At 47.8% G+C, this 15088-nt stretch overlaps 1 protein-coding gene across 1 annotated transcript in view; it reads right to left on the bottom strand.

Annotated features, from left to right (window-relative positions):
* ADAMTS17 (ADAM metallopeptidase with thrombospondin type 1 motif 17) overlaps nucleotides 1–15088 on the bottom strand; it is a 337603-nt gene that overhangs the window by 193984 nt on the left and 128531 nt on the right. Inside the window, exon 8 of the mRNA XM_029952287.1 lies at nucleotides 6656–6761. Within this exon, the coding sequence (XP_029808147.1) occupies nucleotides 6656–6761 (106 nt within the window). The remainder of the gene's footprint in view (nucleotides 1–6655; nucleotides 6762–15088) is intronic.

The raw sequence follows: 15088 nt of genomic DNA, 5'->3' as shown, positions 1-15088 counted from the left end.
ACCTGGGCATGCCGCGGACCCCTGGGGGCATATTCCACCCCCCCCACCCCGCTTTCTGTTCTGTGAGACTGACCCCTCTATGTGAACACAACCACCCTAATTCTAACTAGAACAAAAGCATACTCCCCCCTCCTCCTGGGATTTCTAAGCAGTTATGACATTTCCAGAATTCCTCTTTCTGCTGTGCCTTTTTTATAAGGCTGGCCCATCTGATGTCTATGCTGCGCATACCAGACTGAGCCCCCCCACTCCCATGCCAGCAAAGGGCTCAGGGAAGAACAGTGGTGCCTACAAGACTGAGCCCCCCCCCCCAGCACAGGGTTCGGGCAAGAGCAGTGGCTGCCAGTGCCGTCGGCGGGCAGGTGACCTGCCTGATCATATCTGGCTTCCGTTTATTCCGTGTCTCCTCCGTACTGCACCGGGCAGCTCGCTCCTAATACAGATCACAGACAAACATTTCCCCTTTTCACACATCTGGATAATGGCTTTCCTTACTTCCTGTTCTGCAATGGAGACCATTCTTTTCAGATTGAACTGTGTCGACTCCAGTTATAAGAACATTTTACCCCTGCAGAACAGCTCTCTCCCCTTTCCCTCTGCTCCCTAGCCTTCCCTGGACACTTGTCCACTCTGCCCATAAGCCATGATTCTCAGGGATGGGATTCAGTTGACATTCTGTGCTGCACGCTGGGCAAGCATGTCCCCAGGCATGTGTAAATGAGACATCCTTCCAACATCCACTGCCCTGAACTCATTTGCACACTGTCACATTCTGGCTGGAAACATCCAGAATGCCTGGATCTAACTTTTTAAGGAATGTCTTTTTTGGAAGCAACCAAACTTCACGTGGGACCTGCCTGGGGCCAAGGATCCCACTTGTTACTTCGGGACACATGGTGGCATCCCACCTGCCTTGTCCTCATAGGACTGAGCAGGGGAACCAAGTCTGGTCATGCTACAACACTCCTTCCAAGTTCTGCCAGTCAGGACAGTGCTTCCAAAATGGGGGATGGGCATAGTTGTAAGGGGCCATGGGTGTGAGAGCAGGTCTGAGAACCCAGCCGTACTCCACACACTGCTGCAACCGAGCCCATTGATAACTGTTCGCATGTCTGCAGGTGCACACATGGCTGTTAGATCACCAAAACATCACTCCTTATCAGGACACTTTGTATCTCTACACCTTAGCCCTGCATTTCTCTTCATTTCAGAGTACTCATGTACTCAGTACCTCGGTCCTTGATGGTGCGCAAGCTTCCCCTGGGCCCCGTCTGTCTCTCTACTCTCTTCCTCTATTTCCAGCCTTCCGGCCATCACATTTTTCCCATCACCAAGTGCTTGATGCTTTGTTCTGGGCCGTCACTGAGGTCTCCCAGCAGGTGTCGGATGGCAGGTAACAGAACTAACCCTGCCTACATATGGCCACTGTCAGGATGGTTGGGCTTCTCTTCACCTGCCTTGCCAGCCATGAGTGCATGTGGCTGGTGTGATGTTAGGGAAGCAGTGAAAGGCGTTGACTTCGGAGTGATGGAGAGGTGAGCCAGAGCCAGAAGAGGAGGACCATATCAAGCACTATTGTGGCTCATCTGAGGGTGGCCGGGAGAGACTAGAGGAGGGGGCAGAGACAGAAACAAGAAGGTGGATGAGGCCAGGAAGCAACGAGGAAGCCCATGAATACTATTATGAGCCAGGAATGCACCGGAAATCTCCTGGAGGGCCATCCTGAGCTCATTCGCCCCCAGAGGGCATGTTCTAATTGACCTCAGGTGCAGCCCTGGCCCCTGATACTTATAAATGCTTCAGGAGCCCCCCTTGGACAGCAACGGCCAGCTGTCACCGGTACCAGGTCTCCACGCTGCCCTGTGGACAACATTTTGCAGAGGCCACAACCTGAGCTGGCCAACCAGAGGTGAGGTAAATTCTAGAACAGAAAGAGCTGGTAAAGGGAATATGGAAGTTGGAAAAAAAAAAATCCCTGGAAAAGCAGGTGGGGAGAGTACCCACCTGAAGAACAGGCACCAAGAGCCCAAATATGGAGTGTGGCTTGGGGGTCTGTCTGGAGGGCTTTTTGTAGATTTCCTTGGGTTGGAGAGGTCACGTAATTTGGAATGACTCAAGGCAGGAACTGATCTGGCTCAGGCTTATCTAACAGAGCCTCCTAAATCCAACAGAAGCTGAGATTTATTTTCTGCAAGAGAAAGCTCTTTGTTTCTACATCTAAAGACATGTCCTGTTGTTTCTTTCCCCCTGCATGTGGGTGGCCGAGTGTGCATTATGTGGTTCCCCCTCCTCTCCGCTCCCCACCTAAACAGGCCTGTGTTTAGACATTCCTGGAGAGCTGTCGGTCTTACCTGATTGAGGAGCTGTGTGCATGGCGTTCTGGGTCTCTCCAGGCCCCAAATGTCAAGTTGAGATTCAGCTCTGTGCCCTCCTGGCCTCCAGCAGTGCTGGGGAGGGCTCTTGCCTGTCAAGTGCCTCCCCTGAGCCTAATCACACCATTTTCCCCCAAACAAAAGGCATTCTAACCGGCTGTCATAGAACCATTTGCTTTTTCCCTTCTACATTAAAACTTCCAAATCACAACAAACAATATATTCTAAAATTCCAGTAGATATATTATACCCAGGTCTATACCACCCTGAGCTCCCCCAATATCATCTGATGTATTATACCCACTTATCTTAATATTATACTAAAGCCACTACCAACTTCCTCCATGATCTGTGAGGGTGTCCCTTGATTTTGTTTTTGCTTCTCTCATGGGCCATCGGCATGGACCTGAGCTTCTAATCCACCGTAGGGGAGAGTCCTTCCCATGGCCGATCAGGGTTGAGCCTCAAAAGCATGAGCTTGCTCAAGAGAAACAAACGCTTGCTTCTAGCTGTCCCTCTTTCGCTTGAAAACCAAATGCTGAGGTCTGCCATGAGATACCCCTGTCCTGGTTTCTTGTGGGGAAACCTGCTGGGCAGCACTGGCCCAGCTGGGCTGTCTCCCTGAAGGCACACCACCCTACCCCCAATTCATCAGTTTCAGTTGTAACCAATACCAGGTGTCAGCTTCAGCTCTCTGGAGAAAGAGAAGTCCATCACAGCCATCTTCCAGCCCTCAGGAGCTCCTCCCTCTCCTGGCCACCGCAGGATGAAGTAGGCACTCTTTTTCAGCTGGGTTCTCAAGCAATCACGGCAAGACAGGGAGACAGATGCCTTCCCAAATGCACGCTACCGCATTTCTGTTCACTAGCTAAACATACAGCCGCCTACCAGGCAGTCTTTCACAGGCAAGAAGGCAAATAAGGTCATGAAGGCTAGAAAACCTCAAAGTCACTGTCATCACTGCTGTTGCGGGGAGCCAACTCATCCTCCTGGTGGAAGCACAGAACAGCCCCTCCCAGGTTCTCATTCTCGACCCCCCCCCCGCCCCCACCGCCACGAGAAATTACAAATCCTTCAGTCCTCATCTAAACCCAGGCCTGGAGTCTTTCCACCCCACTTCCTTACAGGGTAATAACTAGAAAGCTGTCCGTCGCAGATACGGAACTTGAGTTTTGTAGGGAAGTCTCTCTTGCTGACACATTGGCTTTCTTCTGCCATTGACTGTCCCGTCTGCCTTGGTGGGCAGCAATCTGAAGGTGCCTTGGTTTTGTGGAGATGTAACAAGTTGTCTCCTTATTACTCTTCTTTTAGAACGTGGATCCTTACTTTACTAGCCCTGATGTCTGGGTATATTACCATAAAGGGGATCCCCAATCATTTCAAGTAGAGATTAGAAATTTTTTTTAAAGTTTCCAAATCCGTAAAACCTAATTAATCCCTACCCCATAGAACCAATCAATAGCATAATAAATGCACCATATCCAACACAGTAGATGTTCAATAAATGAGACTGGATTTGACTTAACCATCACTAGTACATTATTAATTCCTGTCCTAAGCAGAATTATTGATATTACCATGGCAAGAATTTTTTAATTCATAATTTAGAGCCTATCTGCTTGCAGATTGGATTGGAGCCAGTTTACAGTACCAAAGAAATTATTTTTGAGCTATAATATGTAAAATATAACCGGTTGTACAAAGAGACACAAAAAGGGAAAGAAAATGACAATTTGGGGACTCAGATGAAAATGAGTCTGAAAATGAGCCTGACATTTGCTTTGCATTTCTGACAGCCAAAGCAGAAAGAAAATCAGGTTCATGTATGCGACTCTCATTGCCTGATAATTGCAATGTGTGGCTAACGTGGAAAGGACATCTTTCTAACACTCAGAGCTGGGGTAACTGCTCACACAGATAGTCATATGAGGTATACTGGGTAAACAACAAGAGGGCCATGTGCAAGGGCACACACCTCTCCTTCGGAAGACAAGTTTCACTTTATCAGTGTTAAAAGGTTAGGGACCAGTGGATGAGCCCCCTGGGGACTTTCCAGGGGTACACAGAAGGGTACTCTCATTTTCTAAAGCTTTCACTGAGAAATTTTCTTGCAGAACATGGACCGGTTGGTTTAGGTCCACCATCCTATCCTCAGTTCACCCGTACGTAAGGAGCACGGAGTTAAATTACGCCACTCTATCTCAAAATATGCAACAGCTTCCAGGTTTCAGATCTGTGAGGCTGCCTGGCCAGTGGCTTCACGGAGAGTGCAGGCTGAGCCCTCTTGTTTAGCCTCCACACAGCCTTGTCTGCGGCTCTGAGCCCAGCTGGCCAGAAGGGACTGCAGATGGAGAGAATGTGGCTCCATTCCCGAGGGGACCTGCTTCCCATTGCTCGTGAATAATCAGAGACAACAGACTTTCTCTGGGAAAACCATAATCACCTGACTAGAGGCAGGGCCAAAAGCTAGCAGAATTTATTGGCTTTGATTAACAATAAGGTGTTTGTTTTTGTAGGTAATTAGGGTTCAATAGCAAGCTATAAAGAGCCCTCCAAGAAATTTAAGCAGACTGTACCTAAAGGCTACTGGAGTATGACTAAATCTAACCATTCATTTTTGCAGACCTGCACTCAGATGCCAGCGGCCCAGCACGGTCACACAGGTCATCAGGGAGAAAATGGCCCTCTGTGTTCTTACTGTCCAAGGAGAAAGGCCTCTGTGCAGCACGTGCGTGCTCACACGTGGGTGCAAAAAGCACCCTGGCATGTGCCCTGGCTCCAAAAGCAGTTCATAGAAATCTATTCAAAAGTCCAAGACAAACCCCAGGTTGGAAAATGTTTTGTCAACCACATTCTCAAAACCATTAGGTAGTTGGTCCCGAGGAACTATGACAGGCTAGGTGGATCACTGGATAGTGGGAAGGTGTTTGCCAAAGTTGTACTGATTTATACTTTTCTGTCAGCAACCACTCTTGGCTATGGGTTTGGGTTTTTTTTTTTTCCCTACAAATCAGACATATGAATACATATTTCATTACCATTAGTTTCAAAAATTATTTCCTGGTAGTGTAGGTGAAAAGGTATGGGCAATGTGCTGTCACCAGTGTTTGAAAAATACCTTTGAGATCAAATAAGTGTGTACTTAGTGGTAAGTGTTCATTTTGCATCTTTTGGCCAATGACATGTTTTTTCTGCCTTAATCCCAAGAAGTACACATAGGATTGTTATTCATTGTACTCACATCACAATACTCAGTAGGTATAGAAAAGTCAACTACCAAACCCATCTACATGGGACCAGATAAATAAAACAAAGAAAAAAAAAGGAAGAAAAGGAAATACACATCTGTATCTATATCTAGCCATAGATACGGTTAATCCTAGAGGAAATTGCTCTTGGCTCCTCCTAATAGACTAACTCTACTCAAGCAGAAGCTTAAGTTCACATTTAGGGTCCCAGGCATCTAAATCAGTCCATAGATCACTAGGAAACATTTACAGTACATTCCCTGCCCCTCCCAAGAACTAGATTTCCATTTAATTTTGTTCAAGTCAACCCACTATAAATTTTCTTATTGTTCTTCATGCTCTGACCTCTTCAATGTACTTATTTATTTTATAAGTTCTTATGTAGTCATACCACAATGTTTCCTTCAGAAGAAACAAAACAGACACCTATGGCAGGAGAAAGAGTCAACCCTCAGGCCACGGATTTGGAGTCAGCTGGCTTTCTGAGACTTCCTGCAGGTGACCTCAATCTTCAGCCAGCCACACAACCCCTCTGACCTTCTGTTTCCTCCTCTGAAAAGATCTTTTCTACAACATCTTTGGGCTCTGAGGTCCAATGGCTATCCACTCCTCAAGGGAAGAATTTCCATGTTCAAAGGCAGTAACTGAAGACACTGTCATTCTACCTTCAGACAGCTGGACTTCATCTATGAAGATAAATCTCATTTTTTGAACGATATACTTAGAGTGAATCAAGATCGTGCTGGTCTAGGAAAGGAAATGCAACCAAAGACCACGCTCTGGGAAAAACTTCTTCCCTCTACAGAATAGATATGAACATGAAATTAACATTTCAACTCTCAGAGACCATCTGTTCAGTAATCTCTGAGGCTCCCTGAAGGGCTGGGACCCTGGCTTCCTGACCTAGGTCTGTGTTACAAAAGAAGCAAAGGCTTAGAGCACTACTGTTATAGAACTTACAGAATTCAAGTGAAAAAATATATATATTCAGAAAGGAATCGGAAGAGGCAGAACAATACAGAGTCTGATACTTACTTGTGGCCCAGCTCATGAGCGATGGTAAAGGCCAAATTGAGACCATTGTCTTCGGCAAGCACACATTTCCTCTTAGCACTGCACACACCTCCTAAGTAAGCAATTCCTGCAGCAGAGACACAAAACACATCCTCTTCAGAACATGGGAGGCCCTGACCTTTTGGGGCAAGTCCATACAGTCAACATCACACATGATCGAGAGAGAGGAGGGGCAAACTGGGATGATAAAGTGGGCATAGGGCTGGAACTTTCATTCCAGAGCTCAAGTGGGGGATGGGCTTGCGTATACAGCTTTTGGATTCAACTAAAAATAATTAATAATAATAACAATAGCCACCATGCAGATCTCCTAAGCATTTAAGAGGTGTCAGGCAATGTGCTGAGTACACACATTATCTAATTTAATCCTAATTACCCAGGATGGCGGTTACAGATGGAAATCAAGGCTCATAGGAGAAAGGTAAGTTGGATCGGCACCTGGTGCTGGGATGCTGTTGAACTTCAACACTGAGAGCTGGGACAAGGGGAGGCTGGCAAGGCGCCCAGCATGCAGAGCTGAAGGAGGGTCCCTCTATCCAGAGCTGACCCTGCACCTGCATGCCCAGAGTGGGAGGGAGGGAGTGTCTCCTTAAGTTCTGCACCCTGAGCATCTTCTTCCCCACATCCCAGCCCTTGCCCTTGGAGGGCTGATGCTCTCAGGGTGGGAGCAGGCAGCAGAGGAGCAGCTGGGCTCACAGAAAGCAGGCAAGGGAGAGCTGGCCAGGATATTCGGAAAGATGTTTCAGGAACCCTTGGGAGAAAATGAAACAGGGGCCTGGAGGGAGGGAGAAGATTCAGAAGAGTCAGGGCCTGGAAATTATCACTGAGGATGTGCCCTAAAGACCAACTCATTCATCTGCACACACATCTGATTGGGGTCCTTAGGTCCCTCTCTAAGAAGAACCGAACCCAGCCAACTGGGAGGAAGATAGATGCAGGGGAATGGCATGAGCGAGGGACAGGAGGCAGCCAGCCTCTGGAGGGCAGATGGGAGTCTTCTAGGAAGAAAGGCTATTCTGGCAGAAAGGTGTGTGTGGACAACAGGAGGGCCTCTGGCCAGGCTGGGTACAACTGAGGCACAGACCAGCCACCTGTCTGCAGGCTGCCCCTGCGCCACAGCCGCCCTCCACACTTCCTGCGTCTCTGCGCCCAGGACGGGCGTCCCTTACTGACCCAGGTGGCCCCAGGGCTTATCTCCACAAAAGAGGAGTCCATGGACCCCCACCCCCTCCTGGGGCTTGGGACAGAACTTGAGGGAGGGCTGAAAGCAGTGCGGCATCTGACTCGTCAAATGGATGAGTGGGTCGTGGCACAGAGTGGCTGGTGGGTCACGTGCTCCAGGAGACTCAGTGTTGCTGCTGCTGTGAGTTCACAATGGATGTGGAGTGGCCAGGCTTGCGCTGCCCAGTGATGTGCCCGCTGACTGGGTGGACAGAGGCCCTCCCAGCTGGACTCTGCCCAAGTGCCCTATGCCCTGGGAAGGACTGTGGCCACCAGAGCAAGAGGTGCCTATTTTCCACCCATGACACCATCAAACATGAGGCTACCTGCAGCCCCATTCAGAGGGGCCCTTTCACTAATGTGCATAGGGTACCCGGGGAGCTGACACCAGCTTTGCAAGTACAAGAGTTGGGGCGGGAAGGAGTCACCAGAAGGTGGAGGAGAATGAATGGTCAGGGGGGATTAATTAAAGATGAGCCTCTTTCTCTGCTCCCCCAATGCAAACCACTCCTCTCCTCTTTGTTGACATCAATTCCTAACTGAGGTGGACCTCAGCCACACACGGGGCACACTTCCCTCCTCCTGATTGCCCCCCCCATTGAGCCCCTTAGCGGAGCAGGGCCCATACCCTTACTCTGCAGGGCGATGCTTCTCCCGGGCTTGGCTCGCCTTCGGCACACCAAGTCGGCACCAAAGCGTCTGTCTATTTTTATTTAGAAACATGCAATGTGCTTGGCCAAGGTTGCAGAATTAAAAAAAAAAGAAAAAAAAAAGAAATGTTATTTGGCCTCAAGATGCTTTTTTTGCACGTGGACATCATAATCCAGCAATGCAGACTATTGGAAGGAGAAAAATGACAACCAGAAAGGACATGCTCCGGCTTCTCGGTGCCTTCAAGGTCATCATTCTGGTTTTGTTTAAAAAATGCCTTGTGGGTTGCTGCACCAAGTCCAGCAGTGAGTAGGTGGAATGTCTCTACATAGTGCAGATGGTATGTGCGTGCAACAACACACACACACACTCTAATGCACACCCAGCAGTGCTCTCCCAGCCCAGGCCGTGGCCTCCTGGGTCAATGAATCAACTGGAACAATCAGCTGTGCACGCCTCCAGCCGAAGTCATCTGGTGAATGGGGAAAGGAGGCATCGAAACCCAGCTGTGCTGAGCTTGCTGTCCCAAGAGCGTCTGCTGAGCCAGCACATTTCAGTGCCACACAAATGTGTCCCCAGGCGGCTGCTGCACTCAGCACCCAGAGCCGGCAGTCCTGACTTTCCACTGTAATTAGGTAACACACGACATGAAGGAAACAGCGAAGCAAGGAGCCTTCCAATAATCGCATTTTAATTTTTCCAAGGCACAGATGATTTTTTTTTAACTAGAAAACAAAGGATCGGTTTATTTACAAGAAATGTTCTCACACAAAGGTGGATTAAGGTCTAGTGCTTTTAATGATGTTGTCCAATCACGAACAGCCTGGTCATAAAAGTGAGCAAGGCAAAGCATGGAAAGGAAGATAGCCCCTGATCTGGAGCACAGGAGCCTTGAGCGTTTATGGGCCACGATGCAGAAACGCTTAGAAGTCACAAAACAAAGTCGGGAGAAAATCCCAGGTTGTTGTAAAAGTAAGAGCTTCAGGGAATAAATGGTCATTAAACCAGGAGCCCCCACGGGAAACAAAGCTGCTGCTGTTCCACGCTCCCTGGAAAGAACAGCAGTGTAGAACGGGGGGTATGCAGAAGCCCCAAAGAGAGTCCCGTCACCCCAGAATGCAGAGGCACCAACCTGGAAAACCGCCCCAGCCCCACCCCGGCACTTATCAAGAAGTGAGGAAATAACGTTTTTCTACATTGATTTCCTGTTAAAAAAAAATGAGACCTGTAAGCCCAAGTTCTGGTAACACCGATGTTAAAGGTGTGGGACCAGAGGGACCCTCCCAGGTCACTGGAATTCCCTACACAGATAGCAAGATCCTAGAGTGGTGCTTTTCCATGACTTAAAATTCTCCATGTACACAAAATCACAGAACTTATTTTTGAAATTTTAAAACCAGCAAACAATACATGTTCACAGAGCTCCCTGGAATAAAAGGGAAGCAGAAAGACAACTGGCATTTCTTAGGTAAGCACTGCTCTGCACGCGTGACCCTCCCTTGTTTGGCGGGTATGGTTACTGGCCCAATTTACAGACAGGAAAATGGAGGTCCAGTCACCAGTTATATGGCTGACCAGGCCCAGAAACAAGTGCAGAACTCTCTTTTCTCCAACACCAGGGTTCCTCCAGGCAAACCCTGGGCCTCCCTTACCAAAGCTTTGGCGACCAACAGCAATGAATACTCTTTGGGGACTTTGATGGTTTTCATACATCTTAATGTGGCTTCTGCAGAGATGTGGACAGGATAAAATAAAGGTTTCAGATGTTCAAGTCCAAACGTTTTTAAAACGAAAGATAAAAAGACTCAAGGGATATGTGCAGCCATATTAAGTTACCTGCAGGACATGGAGAAGTCATTATTAATCTTACATTTTCTTTCTTTTTCTCTTGGCTTAAACCTAATATAATGAGTGTGCCCTTGCCGTGAAAATCAAAGTTCTTGGTTATATCCCATTTATCCAAGGTGACTTACAGCAGAGGCAGAGGTGGGAGAGACCCCTCCCTCCCAGAAAATACCCTCTAAATTTTGATTCTGAGTATGGCAGCAGATGTGAAGGGAGGTCAGAGTCCAGGCATCACTGAGTGTGTGATTGTATCCTAATGGTGGCTCACTCCATCTCTGCTACACCTCTGGCAGGTTAGGGAAGCAAAACATGCTTTTCAAAACCTGAAATGTCGGGGCGCCTGGGTGGCTCAGTCAGTTAAGCATCTGACTCTTGATCTCAGTTCAGGTCATGATCAAGCCCCATATTGGGTTCTGGGCTGACAGCATGGAGCCTGCTTGGGATTCTCTCCCTCTCTGCCACTCTCCTGCCCATGCTCTCTCTCAAAATAAATAAATAAACTTAAAAAATTTAAATAAAAATGTGAAATGTTGACGGGCTGTACAGAGTTTTCCCGATGCCTGGAGAAGTCTATCTGACTCATTCAGAAAAGTCTGTCTCCTAACCTCCCCTCCCCAATGTCAATATAGTGTGGACATTCTTTCTCCCTTCTCCTCCTTTCCTTGGTAGGATTGCAATTTCAGAGAGGAAATTGGCTGAGGAGGTTTAATTATTTTCTTTTTCAGTAGAAAACTGCATGGTGTAAGCACATAATTCTTAAACTCAGGGTTGACCATATTCTTTCTAGGTTTAAGCGGTAAACAACACATAACTGTATAAACTCTGATTTATCCGGCAAATTGTCACATGTAAACAGTTTGCAGCTGTTGGCCTTGCTGCCCATTACTCAGAACTTCTTGGACTCTGCCTCTGAAAGAAATGGTCGAATTTCTTCTACCAACTGCTCAAAGTACTAACACCATCATGGTTATCACTGAGACACGACACTGCCAATTACGAGAAAGCAACTTGTATCTACTCACTTGGCAATCACAGTGGTTGGGCCAGAGTTGCACATTCAGGGCTCGTGGACATGTCCTCGTGCTCTTGTAAATACTGCTAAGTGCTGGGGGGTATGAGCTGAATGTGTGAACAGCATTTAAGAGCAAAAGTCTTGGGGCACCCGGGAGGCTCAGTTGGTTAAGCATGTGACTCTTGGGGTTTCGGCTCAGGTCATGATCTCACAGTTCGTGAGTTCAAGCCCCGCGTTGGGCTCCATGCTGACAGTGCAGAGCCCACTTGGAATTCTCTCTCCCTCCATCCCTCTCTTCTGCCTTTCCCTCACTTACTCTTTCTCTCTCAAAATAAATAAATAAACTTTAAAAAGTTTTGAAAGAGCTAAAGTCTTACAGTTTAATACGTGACAAAAGAAAAAGAACTACAGTTGATTCATATTATCGGTGGTGGGTATATGCTAAAAAGTCAGTGTAAACACCAGATTCTCAAATACACAGTCATGGCTCCCAGAGGACATACACTGTTAGGTTCCTATGAGCTTCTAGTCACAACATCTTTGTTAACTGTTTAATAACTTTGTTATGTGTTTCTGTTCAAAGACACCTTATTTAACATATGGTTGATTCCTTCACATTAAATTCATGGCCAAAGTCCTCTAACTCATGCCTGAATGAAGCTTATCTTGTATTTTCTCTGTTAGGCACACGGCAGCTTTTCTGTGCTTTAGAACACTAGACAGCACTTAAGCATTGTAAATAGCAAAATCACCCCAAAAAGCACCAAAATGTAAAAAAAAAAAAAAAGTGGCACCAGACAGGCCACAAGAAAGGCATTTGTGTCCAGTATAAGAGCTGGAATGAGAAGGCAAAGGGTCACCCTGCTCAACCTCATCTGGGAACGTGCCTCTTCCGGGACTCAAATAGTTTGCTTCTCTGCACACGTCTGCAGAATTACCACAGAAGCACTACAGAGACTGATTTTGGAGTTACAAACAAATTTTAGCAAGTAGGCAAATTCCCCTATCCTCAAATGATGACAGGGAACTGTATTCTAAAACATCATGTCCTTTATTCAGACACAGTGGTGTCTTCATCAGTTGCAATCAGGAAATTCAGTCTACATGTCACATACATGTCTGAACTGTGTACTGTCTACATTGTTGGATTAACTCAGGTCTATCCTTCTCTGCCGTCCTTTCCATGGTGAGCGGTCCACAGGGCCACTGTCTCCGCTGTAAGTCGCTGACCTCCTAAATGGTTCTGCCCAGAGTAGAAAGAGCCTCAGATATTCTGAAGGACAGGCACAGCTTCAAAAACCTGGGGCAGAACATTAATGGCAAGGCTCTGGAGGACTGGTAGGAGAAGTGGCCTGAGACTCAGGGCCCCGCTTCCTGGGACTGAAGAGCACTGCCTTCCGATCCAGCCCTGTCGATGGCTTGGTGCCCCAGGTCAGTGCCCCTGTCTTCCAGGAACACAGGTGGATAAGCTCTCCCAGGCCTAGCCTGGTCTTAACAATGGCACTACCAGTATGTATGCCAGTTTCTGTTTCTTGTTTCTTGGATCCCTTGAGTCAGTTACTATGGAAGGAAGATGAGTTAGCCAAGGTCTTTATTCTTACACCATGAACAGAGGGGGGCCATGGCTCAAAGAAGGACATTATTTCCCTCCTTAAACATGAGCATGTGGAGGCTGCCACCGCCATTCAAAAGTGCCAGTACCTGACACCTATTTACTGAGCAGGACGCTGATGAGTTGAAAAATGCAGCAACTCACTCCAGGCGAAAGGAAGCAGTAAATGCATGAAGTAAAGGGAATACTTTCTGAGTCTGATCACTAAAGGGTTCAACATTCCCAATTTCGAAACTAACACAAAATTAGAGTAACCAAAACAATGTCGTCCTTGAATAAACATAGACATTTAGATCGAGGTATCTTAACTGGGAGTCCAGAATTAAACCTCCACATTTCCAGTCAATTGATTTTCAACAAGAGTGCCAAGACTATCCAGTGCAGAGAAAAAAAAAAGAGTCTTTTCAACAAGTGGTGCTGGGACAACTGGACAGCCACCTGCAAACGATTGACGTCGCACCCCCTTCTTTATGTGGTACATAAAAATTAATTCCAGTTGGATCACAGAGCTAGATGGAAGATCTGAAACTATAAAACTCTTAGAAGAAAACATAGAAGTAAGTCTTTCTGACTTTGGGGTAGGCAAAGCCTTCTTAGATGGAACATCAAAGGTGCAATGGAGGAAAAGAAAAGCCCATGCCAGAGGGTTCATCAACGCAGACACCTTCCCTGGAACAAGACAATAGTTGTGTGGGGCTGGGAGCGAGGTGGGGAGGAGAAGAGTCACCAAGACAGGCAGTGGATGTGTGGACACATCCCAAGGAAGCTTCCCAGCCTTCCCCATGCAATATGGCTTTCAGCCAATTGGGAGGCACTGCCCAGCAGCCTTTGGGTCACAGGCTCACTTGCTTAGACAGTCCAAATGTCATGTGAACTGCAGCTTTGAGAAACGGATTGGGGGTTCTTGATTATGGTCAGAGTCAAGGACAACCACACACCCTTACTCCAGTTCCCCAAGTGCCTCCAGGGTCTAGGACTTTGGGAAGAGATGCCACCCCTGGGGAGGGAGCCACACAGCCAAGTCCCCAGAGTGCACTGGAAGGTCCCAGGGCTGGAGCCATGGCTAGAACATTTTGATGAGTTAAGTGAGTGTAGGGGTCAACTCTCCCTGGGGATTTATAAGTTTATCCTGACACTTTGCTGCATTCTTAGAAAACCCAAACGTGCTGGGACATGGGAGGGAAAGGAAACTGCTGATATTCAACAGACCACGACCATCATGAGCCAAGTGCATAAAGACATCCCACCCTCCAGGCAAGATGGCACTTGTGTTCTTGTGATGGGAGATCTCAAGGGTGTAGGCTTAACATTCTTCAAATAAGCAAGATGCCTCTCGTTGGAGGGTCCCATAGAGGCTCAGGGGCTTCTGGAACAGGCCTGGACACCCACCAGAAAGGGCCCCTGGCAGGCCCACCTCAGGACATCAGAGGAAGGGTTCTGTCCAAACATCCCCAAAGATCTCTTACTTTGACAAGTACTTCATCAAGTGTTTCCTGGCTGCCTGTACATGATAGCATCGTGCCAGGTGTGGGATCCCAGGTTGAACAAAAGCAGCAGAGGCCTAGAGGGAAAAACAGCCTTGAGAACAATATCCCCACAAAAAGACAGGGAGGTGGGTGGAACCGTGAGCAGAGATGTTCTAAGTCAAGCTCAGGGCCCACAGGGTGGGTGCTAGAGTCGCTAAAACACCCCTGCCCTGGCGACCTGAGTCCACATCTAGAGTGGACAGTGGAGACTGAAGCTTGCACCAAGTCCTGTGCTGCTCCCTGGGCTCCCTGGGTTCCCCCCTGTGGGTCACCTGTCATTTCAGAGCACCCCCTCCCCCCACAGCCATGCCCTCATCCGCACTTCCATTCACTCGGCAAACATTTCTGAACACCCTGCACCATGGTTAGCTCCTTCCGTGGGGGTGTTTGCTGGCAGCACCTCTGAGCGCAGTGTGTGTGTGACCCAGGGCCTTGAGTTCCCTTCACAAGACCTCTGCACGCTTGCACGTGCTCCCTGAGCATGACAAGGACGCCGACCCATCTTCCAGCATTTGGCCTTCTGGAAG

Source organism: Suricata suricatta, chromosome 9, assembly GCF_006229205.1.
Source record: "Suricata suricatta isolate VVHF042 chromosome 9, meerkat_22Aug2017_6uvM2_HiC, whole genome shotgun sequence".
NCBI lineage: Eukaryota > Metazoa > Chordata > Mammalia > Carnivora > Herpestidae > Suricata > Suricata suricatta.
This window is presented reverse-complemented; position numbering and strand designations above follow the sequence as displayed.